Source organism: Erigeron canadensis, chromosome 2, assembly GCF_010389155.1.
Source record: "Erigeron canadensis isolate Cc75 chromosome 2, C_canadensis_v1, whole genome shotgun sequence".
NCBI lineage: Eukaryota > Viridiplantae > Streptophyta > Magnoliopsida > Asterales > Asteraceae > Erigeron > Erigeron canadensis.
The window spans coordinates 2,462,770-2,490,751 of NC_057762.1; the positions used below are offsets into that span (position 1 = coordinate 2,462,770).

General features: G+C 30.7%; 3 protein-coding genes across 3 annotated transcripts; all 3 read left to right on the top strand.

The window, feature by feature from the left end:
* The first annotated feature begins 2,664 nt into the window (after nucleotides 1-2,664).
* Nucleotides 2,665-3,441, top strand: LOC122586752. The gene has a single exon (XM_043758741.1). It carries the CDS (start codon nucleotides 2,665-2,667, stop codon nucleotides 3,439-3,441), a length of 777 nt encoding a protein of 258 aa, XP_043614676.1.
* Nucleotides 3,442-4,241: 800 nt separating this feature from the next.
* LOC122588810 (probable mitochondrial adenine nucleotide transporter BTL3) lies at nucleotides 4,242-12,502 on the top strand. Its single transcript, XM_043761016.1, has 4 exons — nucleotides 4,242-4,854; nucleotides 8,773-9,076; nucleotides 9,565-10,032; nucleotides 12,201-12,502. Exons 1-4 carry the CDS (start codon nucleotides 4,415-4,417, stop codon nucleotides 12,267-12,269), a joined length of 1,281 nt encoding a protein of 426 aa, XP_043616951.1. The 5' UTR covers nucleotides 4,242-4,414; the 3' UTR covers nucleotides 12,270-12,502.
* Nucleotides 12,503-15,547: 3,045 nt separating this feature from the next.
* LOC122586753 (transcription factor MYB93-like) lies at nucleotides 15,548-16,886 on the top strand. The gene is made up of 3 exons (XM_043758742.1): nucleotides 15,548-15,692; nucleotides 15,830-15,959; nucleotides 16,199-16,886. Exons 1-3 carry the CDS (start codon nucleotides 15,548-15,550, stop codon nucleotides 16,884-16,886), a joined length of 963 nt encoding a protein of 320 aa, XP_043614677.1.
* The last annotated feature ends 11,096 nt before the right edge of the window (nucleotides 16,887-27,982 follow it).

Genomic DNA, 27,982 nt, shown 5'->3' on the forward strand with positions numbered 1-27,982 from the left:
ATTAAACTGCCGTTTCAAATTTAATTTGATATATCAAAACGGCTTCTACATATTCCATATTTTTAATCACTTAAATTATTATATACCAATAATACATGTTCTATATTTGTTTCGATGAGTTAATAAAATTAATAATTGCCATTAAAGTAAAGAATGACTATTGCCACCGTCCAGTTTTTTTATTTTTTTGTCTCGTTTGTTATTTATTTTCTTAAAAATTGGTGTAATAAGTGTTTACGCTTTATTTTTTGTCCCGTTCGATTTTTATTTTCTCAACAGTAGGTGTAATAAGTGTTCGATTTGCATGAATTTAGAAACATTCAATTTGTCCTATGTAATATGGATGCATAGTTTCTTCGATGCACGAAATATCTTTAAACAAATTAATGGATGCACAACTCTTAAATGAAGAGGATGCATAACTCGGCTATAAAGTGAATCCACAAACCATTTTTAGAAAATTGATACATGACTGTGCTATAAAAGAGGATGCAAATTTTCACTTAAATGTGGATGCAGAAATTGATATTGGATGCGCAAATCAAATGAAAAAAATTGGATGCAAAATTCGTATATAAAGAGGATGCAGTTTTAATGTCAAATTTCAATACCTATATAAAAAGGATGCAAACGAGAATACACAAGTCAATTTTTTTTAACTTCAAACTAGTTATATTATTATGCAATAATAAAGTTTGAATAAATTTCCTACGTAAATTCAATATTTTATATAAATATTCATCCTTAGTTTACAATAAAAATGTGAACATGAAGTGTAACTGCTAATTGGGAAAACTGTCATGAACGTGATAGCATGCATATTTTCATTTTTTGTTTTTCTTTTCTTTTTTTAATATTCAATTACTTTTGTATCCTTTAAAATACATGTAAAAAGACATATCTATCATTAATTCTATTAAATATTACAAAAATATCCTCAATCATCTTAGCCTTCAATTTTATCCATCCAATGGCCAGAAACTGTTCTCACTGTTTTTATTTTCAACTTATTCTTACCGGAAAGCTACCATATATATATATATATATATATATTAAAAAGAAAGTATTAATATGCGTGCAAACTACAGTATTGGACACTTGGACTTGTGGTTTTGGTCTTGACCAAGTTTGTTTAACTTTGTTTTGGGCCTACACAAATATATCACGTAATGTAGTTGCACGCAGCACTCATGTTTGTTGTACTCAAAACACGTTGAACAATTGTAAACCAAATAGTACTTTATAAAAATTAAACAATAAAAAGTTATTAGGAATTATGTAATCTTTTGACCTGAGTAATGATAAAACTAATTATATCTCAACCTGATTCATACACTATCGTGATATTAAGACTTAAAATCTATATAAGACAGCATTATGTGTTACTTACTTATGTTATTTGAAATTTAACGTTAAATTTATTACTAGCATAAAATTAAACAAAAAGATGATATTAAAAATTTAATGGTTAATTGTTTTTAAAGGTTAAGTATTTAGGAGTATAAGTAACTTTTACACTTTTCTTATTATGTAAATGTAACTTTCATTTGGTTCATTGTATGTAAATAACTTGTTAAATTGAACGATTAATGTAAATTTTTTACGTTCAGCAATCAAAAAACTTCTACGTGATAGCTCATATAGTTTTTCACATATACATTTTACATTAATTGTTCAATTTAATAAGTTAGTTATATACAATGAACCATATGAAAGTTACATTCACACAATAGAAAAAGTGTAAAAGTCACTTACACACAGAGATACTAAACCCTATTTATAAAAAAAAAAAACTTTATAAATTTTACATGTTATCGTACACAATAACTACAGTGTATCCCGAAGCAACGCCCGGGTGACATATCTCGTTTATACTACTATTTAAAAATTATAGTTTCATATTAAAAGTTAAAACTTATGAAACATATAAATTGACCAAATTATCTTTAATAAATTAAAGCATCACCAATTCTTTGTATTAAATTATATTATCAAATTTTTATAATATAAAATATCTATATTACTCTCGTTAATCAAACACCTTCACATCAATAATTTACATTATTTGACCTTACCGTTATATAACACGCATATTGTGTTACTTAGGGGGTTGGCATCGGTGGGAAGTTGGGCGCGTGGTCATCGCGGCGCCACCACGGAACACCGCCGCCATCAACCCACGACGCATCGTGGTGTCAAAAGGCGTGGTCACACCACGCGGGTGAACTTGCGCGGGCTCCAAAAACGAGGTGGGTTCCAACGGTTACTTTGACTTCCAACGTTAAGTTGCAGATTTTTTTTATTTATTTTTTTTTGTTTTTTACTTTATATATACTCCCAACTCACAACACAAAACACACATACACTACAACTACAAAACACACATACCACATTCACTTTCTCTTTCAAAAAACACACTACAATTCAAACATACACACACTAAAAAAATTCAAAAACATATTGGTTCCACCACAATCATCGACGAACCGTTCGAATGGTCCGACGATAGTAGTTTAGAGGTGTTTGCGAACGCCATTGAGTCCGAAGAAGCCGAAAGTTCCACGGTCCGTTCACGTGCGAAACGTAAAGTCGTGAACCATAACCGTTGGACTGCTACTAAAAGATTGCACCGCGACTACTTTTGTGAAGAACCCAAATACGACGATGATTTCTTTGAAGATAGGTATTTGTATGCCTAAAAGACTCTTTCTAAAGATCGTGCAAGATCTAGAGTCGAGTCACGCGTATTTTCAGGACTCGTATGATGCCCGATTGGCCAAGAGTTTTACACCGATACAGAAGTGCACATCTGCCATCCGACAACTTGCAACCGGTAATCCTCCTGATGAGTACGACGAGTATTTAGAGATGGCCGGGAGAACATCACGTGAATGTCTTCAAATTTTTTGTGACGCTATCGTTGACACTTACAAGACCGAATATCTGCGTAAACCAACAACACATGATCTCCATCGTTTGTTTGAAGCACACAAAGAAAGGCATCACTTGCCTGGAATGATCGGTAGTCTGGATTGTACACATCTTGTTTGGAAGATGTGTCCAATGGAGTGGTGGGGGCAATACAAAAGGGGTGATCATGAATACCCCACTATTATGTTGGAAGCAACGGCGTCTCAAGATTTATGGATTTGGTACGCCTTTTTTGGTCCTCCGGGTGCTTTAAATGACATCAATGTGCTGCAACAATCTCCCTTGTTCCTCCCCGAGCGTATGGGCACTGCTCCTTACGTTCCATTCAGTGTAAATGGGCGTACTTATAGACGTGGCTACTATCTAGTCGATGGCATATATCTTACATGGTCTACGTTTGTTAAAGCGTACAAATACCCGACAGACGAGAAAGAAAAAATGTTCAAAACGGCACAAGAGGCGGCTCGCAAAGATATTGAACGGGCATTTGGTGTTCTCAAAGGAAAATGACATATCATTGATCGACCGTTTTGACAATGGTCACTAGGTACAATAAGGAACTTGGTATATGCGTGTGTGATTCTGCACAACATGATCATTCAGGATAGTGGTCGTGCGATTTGTCCAGTTCATATAGGAGATCCAGTTGTCCGCCCAAGTAGTCATTGGGACGCCTTACCGGAGATACAGGACGAGGAGACACATTTCCGTCTCCGGTATGATCTGACAGACCATCTAGCGGGTCTAAACTTACCACACCTCCAGTCGAACGATGATAACAAGTAGTCGTATTTCTATTATTTATGTTATATCTTTTAAGTATTTCTAGTATGTTTTTTTTATTTGTTTTAATTCCAAGAATTATTATGTTTTGCATATGTATTTGAATATTTTTAGTTTAATGAAATTTAATGTTTAAATAAAATGAAAATTATAGAATGAGTGGTGAGTGAATGGTCGGATGCCAATGAAATTTGAATGAGTGGTGAGTGAGTTGTGGAGTTGAGGTGACATATTATGATTAGTTAAAAGTGAGTGGTGAGAAAAATGGTGAAATGTGGGTTGCCAACCCTCTTAGATTTTTAGAATTTGTTTAGTATGATTGGTATAAACCATTGATACTACCACGCTATCACAAATTGACAAGTAGTCCGTATTTACCTGCAAAATTACAAGATTCCTTTTTGTGATATTACAGGATATACTATATTTCTTATCTAAAAGTTTCTCTCTCTTAATTATCCTAGTAAATACCGAAAATCAAAAGTATATCCTTAAAAAAAGTTATTATTAATCATATTAAAATACCAAAACCAGCAAAATATAAGCCTATTGGCTTGAAACCACCAATCAAACCATTCCTTTCAATGTTACTCTTCAATATGTTCATCCCCAATTACTACTACTACTATATTCAGTTTTAAAATAAAATATAGAATATATATAGATTATATAAATTGACTCTTTGGATTTAAAATCAAAAATGTCAAGAAGATTAAATTTCAGAAATTCAATTTCAATTGAAGCTCCAACATCATCAACTTCTGGGCATTTTCTAAATGGTGGCTTATTTCTTGAAAGCAACAATCTTTCTCATTATCTAAACGACGTCGTTTTAGCAGAAAACAGTACCCATTACAGCTCCGGTCGCCGGAATAACGGTGGTGGTGTTTTCCGGCAAAAAGATTGGATTTTGGGATGTGGGTTTTTGTCAGTTAGTTTGTCAGTCAAGGGGAATGATGGTATTGATGGGAGTTCAAGAAATCAGATTTTGGCGGCGGCGGCTGCGGCGGTCAATGGGGGCGGTAATGGGGTGGTTGAGGATAAGAAGAAAAAGATTAATGTTAGATTAAGAGGGAAGCCTGCTGCTATGAATACTACTAAACATTTGTGGGCTGGAGCTGTTGCTGCCATGGTTTCAAGGTTTGTGTTTCTTGTTTTTATTGTTTTTTTTTTTTTTTTTTCTTTCCATTTTGGTTAAATGTGTGGTTAAAATGAAGTGATAGTCAATGCATGCTAGGTGTGGATTAGAAAGGACTTGTTAGGAAGATGTTTAGAACATAGGTTTACAAAACAAAAAAAAAAAAAACAGTTTGACCACCATGGCCAGTGGTCACGCATCCTGAGATTCTGAGAATAGGTTTTAGGTTCGAAGTTCGAACCTATCTAGGTAACAATCTTTTGGGGTGGCCAAGGAAAACGTTCAGAAATAGTAATGGGATATCCTTATTAGGCCATGTACATCTGAGCAGAGATGGGGTCAAAAACTTTTTTGCATGGGGGCAAACTAAAAATTTTAAGTGTGTCGATCAGGTTTTTAACCAATAATTGAGTCAAACTAAATTTAACTAAACTAGAATTTGAGAACGAAACAAATAAACAACCGAAATGAAGAAAACTTGTTATCGTATGTTTATGAGAAATACATTTGTCAAAGAAAAATACTTTTAATTTAAAAGAGAATGACAAAACTAAAACTATAATATTTTTGTGATGTATTTCCTTACATTGTCATGTAGTTTCTTGATTTATTTAATTTTATTATAATATTAATGTATGATTTGAGGAAGTAACCGAGATTTCATATAAACTTTTGGCAAAAGGCAAAAAAATGTATTAAAAAGTAAAAAGGCAAAATATGTAGATGTGCAACAGGCAAGGGTTGAACACATCATCTCCTCTTTCAAAATTTGGAGCATATCCACTAGGCTATAAATGTGTCTTGTTTCACTAAACACTATCTTCAATTATAAATTTATGTAGGGGCAAAAAAGATATTTGAAAAAAATACGTTACGCCTTCGAAACTTTATGGGGGTGGTTGCCCCCATCGTACAATGACTCGTCTTCCCGTTATTAGGGAATACTTTACCCGTTTCCCCGTTGTAGGTAAATGTTTTGGCTCCTAAAGGATCCTAATACAAAAGCTACTCAAGTAACGTCTTGAAAAAATATCCCAACTCCCAAAGTCTAGTTTTATCTCCAACTACCATTGCCATACATAACTTATGAGTAGCTAAAACTTTATACCGATTACTACAAAAAGGAAAATATTGATGTCTAGTTTTTAAGATAGTGTATGTTAAATTTAGAGTATAAAAATTTATATGTATTTCTCTTAAAGTTTAATGTGTATCTTACTTGTAAATTTTAGAGCTTTTGTTTTATAAGTTCTAAATTTTCGAGCTTATGGAAAGAAATACATTTATTTGTTAATGCAAAATTTATATGTTTATGAGCCACTAAGACAGAAAACAACGTTGGATAGATGTTGCATGCCAAAAGGCTTGAAATGTGGTTGAGTTAGAGAGCTATTTTGTGAGAATAATATTAGTACATTAGAGTATGATTCTTGAACACCACATAAGTTGTGAATATGAGGTTTGGAGGTAACTAAAGGTATAGGTGTTATCTGTTACGTTCCCATATCGACCAAGAATGGGATTGGTTGGTGGTTTACTGGTTCATAAGTCTAGGTGTCCCCTCTTTTAGCTTGTGGGAGTGAGTTCTACACCTAGCTTATGGTTTGATGCGAGCCTATTATGGGATGGGTTCGTATCATTTTGGTATCATAGCCAGCCCTACCTTCGAAGTTCCAACACTAGAAGTGGTGGCTTGGACCCGAAAAAGAAAGGGTGCCAACCGTGACCAACTGTGACCAACGAGCTCGGAGTGGTGGCCTATGAAGTGGTGGCTTGGACCCAAAAAGTAGGGTGCTAACCATGACCAACGAGGACGTTGGCTCTTCAAAGGGTGGGGTATTGTTACGATCCCACATCGGCCAAGTATAGGATTGGTTGGTGGTTTATAAGTCTAGGTGTCTCATTCTTCTTTAAGCTAGCTAGTGGGAGTGAGTTCTACACCTAGCTTATAGCTTGATGCGAGCCTATTATGGGATGAGTTCGTATCACTGTCGTATATAGATGTTGCATCACTATACCATGATGTAGTCAATATCAAATTTGAAATTTCACAAGAAAAGCACTTCATGATTCTTAAGGGTAAGTTACTTCAAATGGGAATATGGGATGACTCATGTTTATGCTTTTATATTTATAGTTTTTGTTGTGACAATATATTAACTTGCTAGGTTGTGGTCCTTAATATTTGATATATTAGCATGCCCTTGAAGTGAGGTATTCTGTTTGTACAAAGCATGTCTAGCTATTTTGAGTTTTTTTTTTTTTTTTTTTTTTTTGCATTCAAATTCTCCATATACTTTAAGCTCTAAAACTTGAGAATCTTGTTTAAGTAAAGGTTTGAAAGCTCTTGGTGATGCTCAATCATCCAATATGTGGTTTTAAAAAGCTCGCCTTAAGCTTAGGTGACCTAAGCTGCAGGCAATGTTACTTTGTGCCAATTTAGTTGTGATGTACATGAGTTCTGGACTGCTGGTTAGTGGGCTCCTAATTTAACCTTACAACCTTTAAGCAACCTTCTTTTGATGATGTTATGTGATTATTAATTTCTAAGTTGAAGTATAGTACATGATTTATGGAATGCTAGGGTGTGGACGGCAAGTTAGCCTACTGATCATTTAGATTGATGGTTATCTTCAATATCTGTTGGTTACTTTTAGAATTTTATGTTTTATATACTTATAAATACTATATAAATATTTTATAAATATGTTTTCATAAGTGTGCGCCTCGAGTATGGAAATTCCGCCGTTTTTTGTGCTTTGCACTTCATAAATGGACCCTGTCACTTTTGTGAGCCTCGCGATTTTAAAAACCAAGATCTAATCTCTCTATGGGCATATTTATTTTGGTAAAGGGGATCTTACCCTAGTCAATTTTATTATAAAAAAAAAACATAAACGAAAAGTTGCAAATTTATGGGCATATGATGTGGTGTGGAGTTAGCTCATGATAGCATTGAATATTTCTGGTATCTTATGCCAGCCACAGGATAGAATAATGGGCCAAGTTGGTAATACATTAATGTATAGTATGTTTTACAATACTATCTCTCTCTAATATGGATGTTATCCCTGAACTAATTAGTAATTACCATGTCAACCTTGAGTCCTTGACTGATATCTACTCTCCTGACTCCTGAAGATCGTGTCAGGCGTCTAAGCCAAGTAACTAAGGTAGTTACATCACTTCCATAGTTATGTAGTGGAGAGGTCAGTTATTATTGATCCTAGATTCATATTGAATTCTTGGGTTGCTTGAGCATCTCTGGTAGTAATGGTTGCATCACCGAGTTTTTATATTTTATCTCGTTATTATTGTGGATGATGGATCTGGAGCATAGGTTTACCAATTGCACAAACACCTCCGTAGCAATAACTGTTGGTTCAAGGAGACTTTCTTAACCAAAACAATAAAATGTTCAATGGGATAAGGCATAAGTTAGTGTTTGATATGATGACATCCAAGAAGGAATCGACTGATTCATCCCATCGGAATCGAAAAAGTTGTTTTTTTTTCTCTAATGAACTCACCCGTTTTTGGAGGAAGGTGATCCCTACTGTTTGGTTAATTCTCATTGATGACCATGGGAAGTTCATTTTCTATTCAATCATGGAATGGGATGAGAGATCACAATGTAACAAAGTTTTATTCACGAACGCTTCATTAAATACTTAATGAATTCCTATACGTTAATAAAACGACTTCTCTGTTTTCCTAAAATAACTTAAAATATATAGATCGTTATCATAAGCTTACATTGAGGTTGTAATAACTATTATTATGGTTAATATACATGTAGAAAATCCAAGAAATTTCATTCCTCCAAGTCAAAAGTTTTGTTACTTTGTATTTCCTTTCTCGTTTTTCATCGTATAGATCTCTTTCTATGTGTGTGTATAAACGAATATTCTTCTAAACAGAACTCTCGTGGCACCACTTGAAAGACTAAAGCTGGAATACATGGTTCGTGGTGAACAGAAGAATCTTTTTGATTTAATTAAAACTATTGCTTCTTCTCAAGGCTTGAGAGGCTTCTGGAAAGGAAATTTTGTTAACATTCTTCGCACGGCTCCATTTAAGGCTCTGAATTTTTATGCTTACGATTCGTATAGAAAGCAACTTCTAAGGATAACTGGAAATGAAGATACAACAAATTTTGAGAGGCTTTTTGCTGGTGCTGGGGCTGGCATGACTGCTAGTATTCTTTGTTTGCCACTTGACACTGTGAGTTCTATAAAATTTTCTCAGTTAACTGTTTACATTTGTGCTTTAGATTAGTGATACCTGATTTATTTTTACTTCTATAGTCAAACAAGAGCCCAAAATATGAGGTATATCCATTAAGTTTTCTAATTTTTTTTACCCTTGCAAGGATACCATATATATATGTATACATATATTCATAAATCAATGTTCTAAAAAACCGTAATTTTGGCCGCTTAATCAGTCACGTAGGCATTATACATCCTATATAGGGCAATAGGCTACCTATTGTTAAGGGGTAAAGCCCATCAAATAGCACCCTACTTACACTTTTGTCCCAATTTCCAATAAATTAACCTTCTACTGGTCACTTTATTACAACTTCAAACAACAGAACACCCCCTTGAAACGCAAGTACGCAACAATAATATAATATATCAATCATGGATCGTATCTCTTTATTTGCAAAAATTATGAGCAAATAACCAAATTCCAGAATAATTTTTCAGATTCGAACACGACTAGTGGCACCAGGCGGTGAAGCTTTGGGTGGTGTCATTGGAGCTTTCACCCACATTATTCAAACCGAAGGGTTCTTATCTCTTTATAAAGGACTGGTTCCTTCAATTTTAAGCATGGCACCTTCGAGTGCAGTCTTTTATGGAGTTTATGATATATTAAAATCAGCGTACTTGAATTCTCCTGAAGGAAAACAAAGAATCAAGTACATGAGTCAGCAGGGTGAAGGTTTAAATATTTTGGAACAGTTAGAATTGGGACCAAGGAGAACGTTATTACATGGAGCCATTGCCGGTGCATGTGCAGAGGTGGCTACTTATCCATTTGAAGTCGTAAGAAGGCAGCTACAGTTGCAAGTCCGTGCAAATAAATTGAGTGCATTAGCAACATGTATAAAAATTGTTGAGAATGGAGGTGTTTCGGCTCTTTATGCAGGACTTATTCCTAGTTTATTACAGGTATGTTTCTATCCTATCTATGTTTATTATTGGCTTATAAGCATGAAATGTAGTCCTTTCATGTGTATGATGTGAAAAGAAGTTTTAGATCCCTCTTTTACTAAAATAAATCAAGACAGGAATGTAGATTGAAAAACTGAAGGTCTGGTTTAATCTTTTCACAGGTGGACTGCTTGTTACCTTTTTAATACTTTTGTGACCCATAAATACTTTTTTTCTAGATAAAAATAGGTACAAGTATACTCTACCATTTAAAAAAATCAATTTTAATGCATCATCCTATACAAAGTTCATTACTTGACCCTTAAATAACTGGATGATCATTAGGACTTTAGGAGATTATATAAATGATCTTCCCATTGTCTTGAAAAAAATGCAACATAATCTTTATCTTCTCTGAAAATGCATGAGTTCTTTTCTTTTATAAATTCAATCCTAATTCCATCTTCCGCCCATACTAAGTTTAACTTGAAGCTTATTTGGTTTGGGTCCACAAGTATTAAGGGCTATTTGGAAACTTTATTATGTATCACTAGAACAACTACAATACCCGGTCCCACAAATGCATTTAGTTATTTAAGTATGTTCAGTCCAATGCATTTTGGTGGAATACAGGATGTAGTTCCTCAATTATGTTTTCCTTCAAAACCTTCAAAGATGTATTGAGATACTTGGTTAATATACTCGCTCCATAATTCGAGAGTGCACTTACTATTCTTGAAATTTTTACACGGATTAGATATGTATACTTTTTTACCTCAAAAAAGGTTTATATCACAACACTAAACATTTATTTATAAACCAGAATAAATGCTTCTAGTTATGGATGAATGTTTATACGTATGTGCTGATCTCGAGCTCCATGAATAAGCATGTGTTTTATGGAAAGTGTTTTGACTATTTGTCAATTGTCTGAATTATTGCATCCTTGACAAGCATTTATGGGATAAGTTTTAACTTTTAACTGTATCTAATGTTCAAATGTCACTAAGTTATAATAATATATAGTAACCTTGTGGAAGTTTGCGATTCTGCGAATAATGATTCTCCTGAGTCTGTTTTAGATATACATGTCTTCCTACTCCAACAGGCTTATGTGTGTTGGCTCATCAACCAAAAGGTTGTGGGTTAAAGTCCTGCTTTGAACAATTATATGTGGTGTTGATATTTTCCTGTCTATATAAAAAAAAGGAAAATGATTAATCCTCCTAAACATTAGCCTAAAAATCCTTCTAAAACCATATGAATGTGACAAGTGGATTCCACTTAATCTCTTTCCTTTTTAGGCTAATGAATTAGTAGGATTAACCATCCCCTCCCCCCCACCCCCCAACCACCCCCCCCCCCCCTCCCCCCCATACAAAATAAAGTTCGTTTCCATTCATTTTAGAAACCTGTTTCTATAAGGCGTTGCTATTGTTGTTTCATAGGGTTTCTATTTTTTGTTTTTCTGGGCTATAGAAACCAGCTTCCATGCTTTAGTAGTATATGTTTTCGTTCTTTAATAGTTGTTTTCATACTTTTCTATATTCTACTATAGATGATTTCAACATAATTATGAATAATTTGGTTTCAAGTTTTTTAGTTAAGTTCTTTTTTTTTTCTTTTTGGGCCCGCGCTTCTTTTGCACCTCTCGCCTAGGCCTCATTTGGGGTCATTGCGCTTTGAGTGCTCCTTCGCTTTTGACAACTATGAATGTTTATATGACTGATCTGATCTTACAATGCTTTAATGTTCCCTTCATGAGCTCACAAGAAGTTTTTACCTAATAGTTAAATGTCTAATCTATTATTCTGATAAAATTTACTAACTGAAAACCATGTATCTTATTTATTTGTGCTGCATGAAATTGTAATAATCAGTTTTGATGGTGTTTGCTTGTTGGCAAATCCTGACTATTTATAGAAATAACGGGATAAATAAGAGTAGCATATTGGTATGTATATTTATACTCTTACCATTCGATTGTTGTATCTAGGATTGAACGTTTACGGGAATGTTTTAAAGTTTATTACTGTATTTGCTTGTGTTGCATTAATGTTTGTACATTTGAAACAATCTGATGATATCACATGAAAACATACTTTGTCAACATATTCTACAATACTGATTTCGTATTGTCAATCTATTTCAAGAAGTTGACCCACATTTACATTTTAATTTTCCAGGTACTGCCTTCAGCTGCAATAAGCTACTTTGTTTACGAGTTCATGAAGATCGTCTTGAAGGTGGAGTAAGTTTTTACATAACAATTTGTTGATACTTTAATCCATAGAAAGTAACGTTACCACATTGCTAGCCATGTTTTTGCTTCTAATTCTTGGCTCCAAAAAATATTGTTGGTCACCTTAACATCATTATTGGGTTTCAACTTTCAAAGAAATTTTGGTGAGAAAGTGGCATTTATTTGCGTCATGTAGACGATGGAACCATTCAACACGTACAGTCTTTTCTTGCGTCTGTGCATAAATTTTTTTTCTTTTTTGCGTATACTCTGGTAATGGACTGTTTGTGACTCAAAACAACAGTTTTAGCAGTCTAGTCTTATGTTTCTTCTTATTTCCGCAACTCTTGTTTTATCGGTATATAACTTGAATTATGAGGTTTCATGATTAATTAGTAGCTATCATAGCTAAAGTCAAAGAAGCAAGATGTTGAAAACAACACTATCAGAGCAGTTAAGGCCTAACACTGGAGGTCATCTATCACTATCGAAACATAGGGGATAATATAAATTTCCGACGAAGTCAAAATACATGTGCAACACAACTTTTTAAGGGCAAATGATATCGCGATGGAACGCATTTTATGAAATTTTATATTTTGTAGATTGTGCTTTTAAGGGTACAGTAATACTTTTTGTTGTGTCGATAACTAGGGAACCCATTTTGCTGATGTAGGTTAAATAGTTAATGGGGCATGCATGTTTAACACTAAACAAAGTTATGTTAACAAAAAGTAAATTTGATTACATGTGCTGCCGACTAAATAAACCTTCACAAGCAAGAGTGTTAACTTGGATGGATTAATTTAATTAGACCCAATAAAATGAATACATTTAGTTTGTTGTTTTTAAACTCAAGATTCGAACCATCAAAACGAACTCCAAGTTGGAAGTCAAACCGAACCAAAAAATTGTATTCTGTGTGTTGGTCTGGTATGTTACTATTTGTTGTACGAGAACGGAATATTGTTTTATCGTAAGTGTTATGTAGACATTCATACCCGTATTGGTCAATGGCTTAGGCTATCTATTACTCGATAGACACATGTTTATAAATATACTCTGATGAATATGCCGGAGTATAGTTATGTATAGGATATCAGAATTGGGAATACATATACATATACTCGAAAAAGCATATTAATCTTGACTACAAACCTTTCGAGTGTATTGTTGTTTAGAATATTTTAAGGTATCTCTAATATTGTTGTTTAGAATAGTTGTTAATGGTAGTTTTTCTTCCCGATTTTGAACTCAAAGACCTCTAGATAGACAAACACCGTTTTAGTGTGTTTAATACATTTTTCTGACGTGGAACTGATAAGAGAAAAGGTAAATACGTGTCCTCGAAATTAGTTTGAAAACTACCAAATTAATGCCTACTACATTACTAAGATAAAGAATATAGTCTAATATATACATGAATTGCATTGCATAAATGATTGTATTGTAGATGGAAAAAAGCAATAAGCAATGTTAAGGAACAGATAATTTCTTATATTATTGAGCAACAATATTTTGTCGGAATGTATGAAATACGCCTTTTTGCTTCTTCCGATGTATTATTGGTATTTTACCAATATGCGAGCTGCTTTTGTGGACCATATATATGTATTTGTCAACTTTCTAAAACAACTTTAAGTGTACTGTTTATGCTTTTATGTACGCGTACTTAAAAGTTAGATTAAAAAGTAAGTGTGACCATGACATTGTGCGACAAGAGTTAAGTTTGACATTGACTTAAATGTGTTTATATATGTATTATCTAGAATATGAATATAATGTTTATATAGATACAAGAATTTGCATTGTACATATTAATTAAACTTGGTTCTTAAAACAATGTCACCTCGCACTTCATATGTAGTATCGCATCTTAATTTTAGTTAGTAACTTTATACGAAATTTGGGTATTGCAATGCCTAACTAGCTAGTTTGAAACATATATGCATGGTTCTAAAACGTTTATATGTTTAGGAAATTTTTGCAAACTTATAAACTCAAATTCAAACTATAAATAAATAGATAGACTAATAGAATAAACAACTCGTATAGCATATGGAAGTCATAACCAAGCGTCACAACCATCCACTCGATTGTTGTTTTTACAAATAAATGTTATCATTATTATGTTATTATCCGAAAAAAGAAAAAACTGTTTTGTGGTCCTAAGTCAATTAAGTCTTTAACCATAATGTTTACGTAATTTACCTTTTTCTTTATGTTGGTTGTACGATCTAACCGGTTAATGGAAAATCGTTAACAAGTCTATCAATTACTCAATAATAATTAACAACAATTAGAATTATGTTCTAAGACATATATACGAAGATTAATTATAAATGGCTCGTAAATTTGTATAAACTAGTAATTATACCTGTACGTTACTGTGAAATACGCTTTGTAAACGACATATGGATACAAACATGATAATCAATCCGGGCTTGTCATTATATATTTATATACACATTAAACATCTAATGATTACTTCCAAGAAAAATAACAAACAAAAGTTTTAATGGGCATAAACGTTTAGAAACTTAGGGGATGTTTGGTAGGATGAAATGGAAATGGTGGAAATGGAATGAGAATCACTTCCTTTGTTTGGTTACATGAGAGAATGGAAATGAAGAGGTAGAAGGAGGAATCATTTTCATTCTCATGATTCCTCCTAAAATGGTGAAGAATTGTGAGAATGAAATCAAGTTTCCTTATTATTTTTTTTCTCATGGATTAAACTATAAATTTTAATTATTTATATCATGATATAATAATTAGTTTTTGATACTTTTTTTTCATATTAATTTTTTATTTTTTTTATATTTCTCTTATCTTCATTCTTTGTTGTTACCAAACATTGTAATATATTATCTTTTCAAATACTCATTCTCTTTACTACCAATATTTTTTTTTATTATATTTTCATTCTTTATGACTCTCTCCTACCAAATGCCCCATCCAAAAAGGAAAATGAAAGAAAATCATGTTTTTATGGTACCTCATGAACATAGACTTACACAATACAAGTTACTACTACTTTTTAGTATTATACAATACAAGTTACTACTACTTTTTAGTATGTATAATATTTAAAAAGAGAAGGACTTACATATTTGTTTTTGTATTAAAAGTGTGATCGAGAGGAGGAAGTACAAGTTTAGAAGCAAAGGTGAGGGTATATATGTATACCCCAACCCAAAGGACTAAATATTGGTGTCCAAAACAAGCAACAAAAGTAGTTTCTCTGTCCATAAGAAGCAACAAAACTAAAGTCTCTAAAAATAAAAAGAAATGGGAAGGTCTCCTACTCCAACAAGTAGGGATGATGAAAATAACCTCAGAAAAGGTGCATGGACCCCTGAAGAAGATCAACAGCTTATCAATTACATCCAAAATCATGGCCATGGAAGCTGGAGATCCCTCCCTAAACTTGCTGGTCATTCCTCTTTCTCTCTCTCTCTCGATCTATCTTTCTCCCTCTTCGTTCATCGTTCATATATATACATATTACAATAGCTTATAAATTTGTTCGATATGTACGTGTTAGATTAAATTAAAATTATATATTTTTAGGTCTTAAAAGATGTGGAAAGAGTTGCAGATTAAGATGGACAAATTATCTAAGACCCGATATCAAGAGAGGAAAATTCTCACAAGAAGAAGAGAACATGATCAATCACCTTCACTCCATTCTTGGAAACAAGTAATTATTTCTACTAAACTCTACTTCGTATTAATTTTTTTTTAATAATATATAAACAATTAAACCATATGGTCCCTAAATTATATGTTTGGTGAGACACCATGACAATACGGTATGCATTCATATAAATGTATATCAATTTTATATATAATGTCAACTAATGAACCACCTTACATGTTTTTCTTGCCTATTCTTGACTTAATGAGCATTGCTTTTTTGGTTTTTTTTATTACTTGAAGATGGTCCACGATAGCAACACATTTACCTGGACGTACGGATAATGAAATCAAGAATTACTGGAATACACATATGAAGAAGAAACTACTCCATATGGGCATTGACCCGATGACCCATAGGCCGAGAACCGACTTGTTTTCTTGCTTGCCTCAGCTACTAGCTCTAGCTAACATCAAAGAGTTACTTGAACATAATCAACTAGCTCAAAATCTTCAATATGTCAACCTTTTGCTCCAAAATAACACACAACCATCAAACATGTACCGAACGAATATGATTCCTCCCTTACACGAAGAAAAACCTAATTTTATGAACGAAATTCCACAAGAACTTTGTCAAGAAAGTGAAGAAATCAAACAATTTCTTTTGGGAAATTCTAATCTTACCCAACCACTCCATGAAGTCTCAATCATGAATTTACCATCAATTACTAATGATCATGAAGTCATGGGTCATCTCACTAGCCAATCAAGACTGACAAATGTCAATTCATCGTCTTCATCATCATCAGTCACCAGCTGGACTCCTATTCCACCATTGATCGACACCACCGCCACCAATAATAGCGGTTCAATTGAGAGTGGCAGCGCTATTAGCTACGGTGGAGATGGAGGAGCTTCTTCGTATAACTGGCCGGAGTTTTTGTTTGAAGACTCTTTCTTGGATGAGAATTTACAAGAGATATGTTGATTGTTTATATAATATATGGAGGTTTTTGCTTGGAACCTGGTGGATTGTACATTACATAACTACCTGGCTTGCATTTTATGACAAAAGTTTTTGTTGGCGAGTGATAAATCTACAACAACTTTCAATCATCCACAACAATACATATTTTATACGGCTGTACACCGTACAATATGATATGTATATTTGTTGTAGGTGGATAAAAATTGTTGTAAGTTTATCACTATCGTTTATATTGCATGGATTGATATGATAGATGTACGGATTAGTTAATATATATAGACTGGTTTTTGTTTGTTCATATACGACGGAGCTGCATGCATGGCCATGCATGAGCTGTCCATTTGTGTCCAATATAGAGTCATCTTATGTACGTAAGTATATGTAATATACATATCATTACTATATGTATATAATATTTATTATATCATAGTTTTCTTATTGGCCCAATCGCACATTCATTCATATATGATATATATACTTAATTTCTTCTCTCAATTTGATTTGGTGAGGCTTTATTTTCAATTTTGATAGTAAGTATTACGAACGTATATTTTTGTTTGTTTAATATAGGTCTTTTAAGGATGTCAGCTTACGAGAAGTTTTATTGTGACCAGATAATTATATATGATGTAAAATATATAAAACAATTGGATTTTAAATGTTTTATTTATATAATTATTAATCTTTTATAAACTTCTATAATATCAACAAAAATATTTAAAAACAAAGTTAAATTAACTAAAACATGTGAATGTGGGATTCGCTTATTCTAATACTCCTTCAGTCCCATTAAAAATATCAAGTTTTAAATTTTTAAAATCTAACTTTTTTAACTTTGACCTTAAATAATTTTCTTTGTGTTAAATCATACTTGATGAAAGTTACTCGTATATGAATTGATTGTATTTTTAGACGTGTTTTTAATGATATAATTTTCATCAAGTTTTATATAACACAAAAAATATATTTAAGGTCAAAGTTTAAAAAAAAAACTTTGAATATTCAAAATAGAACACTTTTAATGGGACGGGGGAGTAAAATTGAATACAAAATTAATTAATTAATAAATATAAAATTTAAATTAAATAAAACAAGTCAATGTGGAGTTAGTTTATTTGATAAAAGTTTTTGCCTCTTCAAGTAAAAACCAAAATTCTACTCTTGACATGAGGTAATTTAAGTTTGATGTTAAAAAGAAAAGTAAAACATATATTTAATTATTTTGAAGAAGTCAATATAACAATAAAAGTAATTAAAAAGTTCAAATAAAAATCAACTTTATATTATAATATATACAATTAAACTCATTTTGCCGGCCAGATATAATTTGATCTAAAATATATAAGTGAATTGAATTTTAAGTTATTATTGATATATTTTATATATAGTTGAAATAAAAATAATTAAGTTAAAGTTGGAATGTGAAAATTTTCAAAAAGTTAAAACTTGCAATATGATATTTAAACTGGGATAAAAGTATTTTTTAAAAAAGAATGCATTATATAACTCATTTTAAAAATCTAATTATAAGCTAGTGTTATTAAATAAAAAGTTGAAAAACATTTGAAACACATAATTAAGGCCTAGGAAAACTAATTTATAAAGTTAATATTTTAATAAAATTCATTATCTTTATTCAATAAAGATTTTTACTTGATATTACTTATTTTGTCTATACATGCACCATCTTTCACCCCCTTAACATAAATGATAATTAGAATGATCTTTACCTTTATACTAAATTCAAAAATCAAAGATTTAAAAATTATCTTTTTATCATTGACTCTTAGTTTAATTCAAATGTTAAAATTGTCAATTGTATTACTAAAATTGTTCATAACTTTAAAGATATTAATTCCTATATTAATTACTTATACTGCTCTTATCACCATTACATCAAAACCATCGTTATTATCATCCGAATGAATTGCATGGTTACCTTTAGAACTCCTGTGTAGTTTTTGATACCGAAAACACAATAGTCGGTATTGCTAGCTAGGAACTCCTTTATATATGGCACTGGAATAGGTATAATTGATCAAAAACGACATCATATGAAGTGTCAAAGAAATGTTTCGGTCTGCTGCCAACGGTTTTCACTACAAATAATGTTGCATCTGTTCACATTTTTAGTTAGCGTGAACAAATTAAAATTTTTATCACGCTTTTATGTGTGTAAAAATATGTAGAACTAAAGGTGTGTATAATTTGAAAGTTCACACGGTGTGAACTTTCATAATTATTTTGTAATGCCTCATTTGTTCACGTTGCTTTTTTAGTTAGCGTGAACAAATGAGATGTTACAAAATAATTATAAAAGTCCACAATAAAAAGTGTGAACTTTCAATTTTACACACTTTTTAGTGTGGAGAAATTTCTACACACTTTTAGTTCTATATATTTTTACACACATAAAATCGTGATAAAATTCTTGATTTTTTTCACGCTAACTAAAAGTGTGAACAAATTCAACATTATCTGTAGTATTTTTAATTAGTTAGAATGGTTTTAGCTAGCTCTTTCTAGAGCTAATTAAAGCCTGGCGAAAAATAGCCGACGAACCATACAGGCAGTCTACTTTTTTAGTGTAATAATATAATTTTTTTTTAAATGTAACTTGCATGAATGTTACTCCGTATCTTATCTATCAAAACGTATATATATTTCAGACGTGTATTATATATATGGAAAATACTAAACAAAGTTCCTAGAGCTTCATTTAACGTACATAAAAAAAGTTGTACATTTCTATATTGATAGCCTACCCTCTGAATTTTATGGTAATAGTACAACTAATTAATGCATCTTAACGAAAGCGCGCTCTTATGGTTTCATTTAGTAAAACCCTATATATATATATATATATATATGGTGAAGAGAATATGAGGTTATTAGGCATCTAAGTTGGATGAAAAACTCCTCATATATTTTTTTTTTAACTATAAAAATCATGTGAGACCAAACATTTATTCAAAATAATAAAATATTGGTATGTGAGAGATTTCTCATCCAAATTGGGTGCATAACAGTCCGTACTCACTTTTTTCATATATATATTCATCAAAATGATGCATCCAACAAAAAACGTGATTTTCTCGATTTTGACGAATCAATGTGTTGTTAAACACTTAAATAATGATAATTAGTTGTGCACTATATCAGTTTTATGGACTTTCAATGCATTAAAATGTAGTTTTTAAGTGTTCTCATTTTAATTTGGTTCTCATTTGATTGTCACCCTTATATATATATTACGTATTTCATAAATGCGCATTAAATATCATATGATTAGTTTATATTTCGAAGCTTATAGAATATTTGTTATTGTTAATACTTAATAGCAATCATTTGTCTTTTAGTTAACGTCGTTTGTTTATAATTAAAAATAATAAGCCTTAGATTGACTCATTCCAAAATGTGTTTTTTATATATTGGCATCAAACTTTAATGGTAATAATCAATCAATTTCTTGATTAGCCACCATATAACACTATCATTTTCCATATCGCTGCCACCAACTATCCAGACATTTTATAACATCATATGACAATCCATGCACGTCTACTTATAAATATTTTTCACCAATCTCCATTTTCTTGAATATTTTAGTTGCTTTTTTTGAATATATATATCTTTTAAGGGAAGAAATTAATTTTATATCAGATAAATAAAATAATGTGTCCGGCCACTTGGTTCAGTAACTACATATATATGATATTGTAATTGAATCATAGAATATCAAATATAGTGTTGAAAATAATAAATTTTTGACACAAGTCGGACAACTATCGAACCAGATCGATCATTGACCAACTAGCTATATATATATTATTCTTTCTAACTATTGCGCGGATAGTAAATAGTAAATACATAATATTTTTATACTTTGTTCGTAAATTAATGTAAGTTGAGAAGTGTAAAGAATTTGAGTTATTGCGGAAACAAAAAAAATTAATACAAAAATTCATTCAATCATTCTTATATTATTATTGTTTGCAAAAGTGAAGTCAATTAAACATCCGTTGTATCCAAAATAAACATTGAAAGATCATGATCGATATTCAGTTGTTATTTACAAAATATTTGTTAATGTGAGATTAGTCCATTTGGTAAAAATATTTGTCTTTTGTAGTGGTGAAATGCAGAGTGTTATCCCTGGCATGAGTAATATTAGGCTTATATTTGGGATAATGTAAGAAATGCTAAGAATACATAAGGTGGCAGTTTCAAAAATAATAAAGATCGATATTCAGTTGTTATTTAAGATTACCGTAGTTAATCGGTGTGCAATTTGTGTCCGTTTGAGGTACCATTGGTATTAAGGTAATTTTTATTGCACGTCTATATGATCTTAGTTGCTCGATCGGTCTCTGACAAAATAGATCCATTCGACACCGTACCAACGATCGATCATTAATTAGATTTACATTACTAATGTGATTTGGAACATGCCCTCGATCTGTCTTATATGGTCTCAAGTCCAAAAAGTTATTCATGAGATGTTAAAAGTGACCTAAGAAATCAAATAGCTAAGGGGGCGTTGGGTTGCGGAAAACAACCCTTGTTTTGAGTTTTTTTTCAAATAGGTGTAATGAGAAAACTTAATTATTTACCAAATTGGTATGGTTTTAAAAATATTTACCATTTTAGTATAAAACATAATTAAACATTATATCTCCCAATAACTATTAAACAACCTACTTAAATTTAAGTCTAAAAAGTTACAACCTTTTGATGAAAAAGAAAATTAAATTGTGATCATTGGATCACTTTACTGACCTATGTTTTCTTTTTAGATATAACATTTACGTTCCTTTTTTCAATTTAATATTTAAAACTTAATAAAATTCCTCATATCCCTTATATGATTTCAAGTACGGAGTATATTTAAACATCATCAGATCAAAGTACTAATATATCACAACATTGAATGAGAACTATTATTTTAATCAAGTAAAAAGTATTTTTAAATTAACTTGCCTAAGTTGTCATATTCTGATTCTTGATATGTATTGTTATTACAAATTAATTATTTTTCTCTATATATTTATATGGAATTTATTTTTCTTGATTTTCATCTTGAATCTACTCAATATAAACAAACAAACTTTAATACGTTCTGCATCCTCAGATTTTTTCATCACTTTGTGGTACAAGTAATCTGCTTAGCAAGTACATTTACTATTTAAATTCATCCTTATATGACATTATATAAACGAAAGACGAGTTAATATGCTTAAGTTGAAAATCCATAAATTTGATTTGATTTTTCTGCTATATTTTAAGTTTATGTGCCATCAACCCATCATCATATTTAACGTGTTATGTTATATTCAGAGGTCAACTTTATCATTATCATTGTCCACTCAATACGGGAACATAATAATGGAAAAACAGATGATAACTACAAGGATAGTTTACACTATTCAAAAACAGAAATAAAAAAGGGTGGATTCTCTTTATTATGTAGTATAGATTATAAATATAATGTTTAATTAGGTTTTATACTAAAATGGTATATATTTTTGAAACTATACCAATTTGGTAAGTAAGTTTTCCTACTACACCAATTTGGAAAAAAAACCTCCCTTGTTTTCCATTTTTGTTTTCCAAAAAAACATGAAAAACAGAAAACGCGTTCTAATAATAGTTTTCTAAGGATGTTTTCCAAGAAAACAAAAAACAATATTTTCTACTTTTCCATAGAAAACTTGAAAACATTTTTATCTTGTTTTCCATTTTCCATTTTCATTTTCCATTTCATTCATCTCTCTCCCCTAATATCTTTAACATGTTTTCTAGTTTTCTAATTACAAAGCGTTTTCAAAAATTATTTGTTTTCTGAAAATAAAAAACCCTTTCATTTTCTAGAAAATGAAAAAGTATAAACATTTTTTACAACCAAACACGCCCTAAAATTTTAGTTTTTATGAATTTTTTACATATACATTTAAGACAATTTTGCTTTTTTTATTGTATAACAGTTCACTTTTAATGTCATTTAACTATTTATAATAATGATTTTTATTAAACTGCATTAAAATTTTATATATAAAAGAAAAAAATTTGATGATATAAAAACCTGCCCGATACAAGAGAATAATGCCATTATTTTGATATAAGGGTTGTGATTAAATTTTTAAACTCATCTAACGGTCTTTGCTTCTTTATAAAAGAATTTAGGTACTTGTTATATATATATATATATATATATATATATTGATAGACTTGAAGTATAAAGTCAATATAAGGCTATTTATGTAAATAATAGACGAAAAGCTACTTTCATTCCCAAAACGCTAGTAAGATTAGCGTTAAGCTTCAAGTTGTATTTCACCATCTAAAAGCTTGAAGCCTTTTCTTAAATTTTATGACCAAACGAAACTATTCATTAGATAGGAGCTTTTTCTTAAAAGTTTGAAGCTCCTAAAAGCTTCAAAAAGTTTGCTGTCAAACATACCCGAATACTCTCCTTTTCGACCTGTACTGGATATGCTCCAAATCTTAAAATTGATAGGAAGATATTTGTTTCATTTATGTAATCTTGCGAGAGAGAGAATGACCAATGACTTTTCCCATCAGGGTTTCTATTGCTTCAATGCACGGAGAGTGATAGTCTGTGGCATGTTTTAGATCGAATAAGTCTTCCAAAATCAAAGGTGTCCTAGGGGACACGTACAACGGGTCAGGTGCTGGTTCAACTGCAACCGGGTAATGTAATGGATCAACTGAATCAACAACCACAATATGACTTAAGATCTCGTAATCACATTGTTAAGTCAGATAGAAATCCATTACAAATAATATTGCATTTGTTCACACTTTTAGTTAGTGTGAACAAATTAAAAATTTTGTCATGTTTTTATGTGTGTAAAATTATGCAGAACTATAAGTGTGTAAAAATTTCTTTACACTAAAAAGTGTGTAGAATTAAAAGTTCACACTTTTTATTGTGAACTTTCATAATTATTTTGTAACACCTATTTGTCCACGCTAACTAAAAAGGTAGTGTGAACAAATGAGGTGTTACAAAATAATTATGAAAGTCCACACTAAAAAGTGTGAACTTTTAATTTTACACACTTTTATTGTTAGAAAAAATTTTACACACTTTTAGTTCTATGTATTTTCACACACATAAAAGCATGACAAAATTTTTAGTTTGTTCATACTAACTAAAATTATGAACAAATACAACATTAGTAACAGACTTATATATGTCATGTTAAACTGATGTGGTCATGTCTAGTTAACAATAAAGTATTCATAATTTGGAAATCAAATAAAAAGTAATTAGTTAAACTTTTACGATTTTTTTTCTTTTATCTTTTGTAAAGAAAGATTTGAGTTGATCATTACCAAACATGTGCTGAGGAGTTTAAATGGGTGAGTTTGTAAATTGTAATAACAAGCTTTACATTGGAATAAGAAATTTTTTTTACTTTTATATACCATGATTCTATAAATTAATAGTGTTAGGACTGAAATATATATATATATATATATTTTCATCAATTTAACGAGTTATTAATTTATCGAGTGTTGATTTATAATAGTTCTCTTAAATTGGGTCCAGATAAGTTATTAATTTTATCGAGGTATAAATTTATCGAGTATTAATTTATAAAGGTTTAAATGTAACATTGTGGGCTTTAATATCTTCCACCATGAATTCTAGTTGTGGCTTCAGATCAGCTCATTCCACCATGAATTCTGGTTAAACAACAGCTTTACATGTTAATGGTCTCGAACTCGAGACTTGAGAATGACATTTAAAGAAATTTCACAAATAAAGTCCTACAGTAAAGCAGGTTTGAGCCTTGCAGAAAGGGTAAGATTTAATCCCAATTAAATGTCGTGTATTCGGACGGTTTAGTTGGGGGTTTCTTCTCCTACTAGGTATTGAAAGTGAAAAGGCTCTCTAACACGGAACCAGTTAAGACACGTAAGCTAAATACCCTTTTGTAAGCATATGATCGACATCTTTTATATAAATTGTTTTTTAAAAAAAGAACGGATATGGAACTGAAATAAATATCATAATTGAGTTAATCATTGCCATTCCATAATATGTTTGTTGTTAATGAATGCGAATCGATGCGTAAAATAAAAGCGAATTTAATTTGCTCACGTTGTCATTTATAAAAATGATAATAAATGATCTGTTAACATTGTCATTGATTGAAATCAACTCTCATATATTGTAGAGTGTAGACTATGGAAAGACGGTGTATATACATATATGGAGGTTGGGTATCGTAAAACAAGTATTAAAGTAAAACAAATAAAATAAAATTTTGACCCTTAGATCATTGTTAAATTGATGCATGAAGATTCACGAAACAATTGATGTACGATGATTTTCATGATACACGGTGATTATCACTGAAGAAAAACATATTATTTTATTTGTTTTACTTTAATAGTTGTTTTATTTTACCTAAAACCTACATATATGATATTGATATTTCACACTAATGACTTCATAAATAGATACATGATATCGATATTTATAGAAAACATATAATATTTTAAAGTTTAATATCACTCGTAATAAGTATGAAATTCTCCCTTAGTTTATTTGTGTCAACAATTTAAAAATTACTCGTATTTGAAATTTGTTAAAATTAAGATAATATAATCTAGAAGAAAGATCATATCATCATTGCTCAAAAGAAAAAAGTTCATTGAAAATAACACTTACATAAATTTAATCATTAATTACTTTATACAATATAAATTAATCATTAATTACCTTATACAATTTTTAACTTAGTGTACGTGTTTTTATTCATTTATTTATTTATTTATTTATTTATTTGTGAATGTAAGAACGTTGAAAGAAGCAAATGGTTGAAGAGGAAACAAAAGTGACATAAGAAACTTATAGGAGTATCTAAGCAATGAGGTAGTTAAGAACTTCCACCCACAAGCAACACATATCATAATGCATTCAAACTTGCTTTGAAATTGGACATTTGTGATTAAACTAGTTTGACTTTTTAATTTGATTTTTTTAGTACAATATCTTCATCAACCCACTTCTAAATGTTACTCTAAAAGTTTTATGAAACCATTGGGACAGGTGTATTTATTAACACATCACTCTCATAATTAATTTTAAAAGTTAGAACAAATAACAACTTGGAGTTGGTCCTGGACATCTAAAAGTAGCTTTTATTAATATTGTTAATTTCATTTTACTCTTTGTTAAAACTGGCCTTGTACCTGTGCGATGCAGCGGGGCATTGGAAACGCTGGTTAAGTAGCGATACCGTGTTATTACGTGAATGTATAATTCAACTCAAGTGTTTCTTAGTCCGGCTGAAAGTGCAAACCGCCGTTATTGTTCTAGAGCGAACGTTTTTTTATGTTGATTGATTATTAAATTCAGTAACGCATGTGTGTTATTTTGGTATACTATGCGAGCAACTTCAGGGAAGGGAAGAGACACGCGTAAGATTTTTTTTAAGGGTAGTTTTATAATTTCAGGGATGAAGTGTTTGATGATAGTATAAATTAAAAGGAAAAATTAGAGATTTTAAAGGTAGAGTGTTAAATTTTTAAGAGGTAGTTTGTTTATATAGATAGTATAAATGAATTTCCTGATATGTTCCTATCAAACACATGTTTTAAAATATTAATAAACTAAAATTTTTTTTATAATCATATATAAATATAAATACATTCAATACTCATTTATTAAGTAGTATCAAATTATATATTTTGGGAATGAATAAATCTTTCATTAAAAAAATATTAATTTTGTTTAATTTATAGAAAATGATATATCATCCTAGATAATCATCCTAAAAATCTTTTTAACTATATGATCATAACACTTGTTATAATCAACAGATAGTGATTAAGAATAAGAATTAGTGGATTACACTTGTCATATTTTATAGTTTTAGTTGGATTATTAGACTATTTATTAGAATCATATATATCGTTTCTTTTAATTTATTTTAATACCTCTTTCCTCTCAATATAAATGTTATACATAGGCATATAGTTTGATTTTTTAAAATTTTGACCATAAATATTAATTTTTGTGTTATATTATATTCAATGAAATTATAAAGCTATATCAATGAATACACAATTAAAACTTAATTCATTTTTATATTTTAAAAAAGTATTAATGAACAAAATTATGTGTCAATGTATTTACGATTTACCATCCCGATAGAGGATGGTAGTTTTTACTTTCATATTTGTGATCTTTGATCACTTTTTATGTTTTCTACGTCTTGGAGATGAGTTTTTTCAATGTTTTGGATTCGAGTCTTGTGTTTCCCATCTCAAGATATTTTTCATGAGTAGGGGGTTGAAGGTCTACTAAATCGCTAGTTGAAATTGCCTCCAGCACGTCTGAATCGAATTAACTTTAAAAAAAAAAAAAAATTTAAAAATAATAATAAATTAGGGAATTTTAATTGTGGATAACTGGATAAACAAGTCGAGTATATTGTTAGTAAATAAACTTGTATACTAGAGCATGATTTTTAATATATTTTCACCAAGTAACTAATGACTTACTTTCTATTTTTGCGACTCTGGCTATTTGCTTAACAAATTTTAAAAGAAGGTCCGATTTCTATAAAACGTTAACACCTTAATAGTCAGCTTGATCGTACAATAATACGATGTAATTAATATATGATGAGTAAAAAAGACTCTCTTCATAAGTAGAAATTTCGTGGGGGATTAAATAATCATTTGAGGTAAGTGAACAAGAGTCAATCACTTGTTAGAAAAGATATTATGTCTAACAACTCCTTGATTACAACCTTTACTAACGCCTTCTATAGTGACAACATATGTGTGTAAATATATACAAGACTCTTTTGTTGTAGGGTATTTGATTTAACCTCATTAATTAAATAGCTTTACTAACTAATTATTAGTATTTTTGTCCCTTTCTTCTTCATTTTATGTAAAAAATTAATTTATTATATTTATTTTAATTATAACATATGAGTTCATTGGAGTGAGTTTTGTGAATAAGGACATTGGTTCTCTAGAGTGTCCAACTGTATCGAAAGAATTCCCAACCTATTGTGGTGTGATGAACAATAACCGGTGCCAAAATG

Excerpts from the sequence above, each read along its gene's own strand:
- LOC122586752 (XM_043758741.1), top strand. The coding sequence starts at position 2,665 with ATGATTTCTTTGAAGATAGGTATTTGTATGCCTAAAAGACTCTTTCTA.
- LOC122586753 (XM_043758742.1), top strand. The coding sequence starts at position 15,548 with ATGGGAAGGTCTCCTACTCCAACAAGTAGGGATGATGAAAATAACCTC. Across the intron at positions 15,693-15,829 it reads ATCCCTCCCTAAACTTGCTG|GTCTTAAAAGATGTGGAAAG; the intron begins GTCATTCCTCTT and ends ATATATTTTTAG. Across the intron at positions 15,960-16,198 it reads CACTCCATTCTTGGAAACAA|ATGGTCCACGATAGCAACAC; the intron begins GTAATTATTTCT and ends TATTACTTGAAG.
- LOC122588810 (XM_043761016.1), top strand. The coding sequence starts at position 4,415 with ATGTCAAGAAGATTAAATTTCAGAAATTCAATTTCAATTGAAGCTCCA. Across the intron at positions 4,855-8,772 it reads GTTGCTGCCATGGTTTCAAG|AACTCTCGTGGCACCACTTG; the intron begins GTTTGTGTTTCT and ends TCTTCTAAACAG. Across the intron at positions 9,077-9,564 it reads TTTGTTTGCCACTTGACACT|ATTCGAACACGACTAGTGGC; the intron begins GTGAGTTCTATA and ends ATAATTTTTCAG.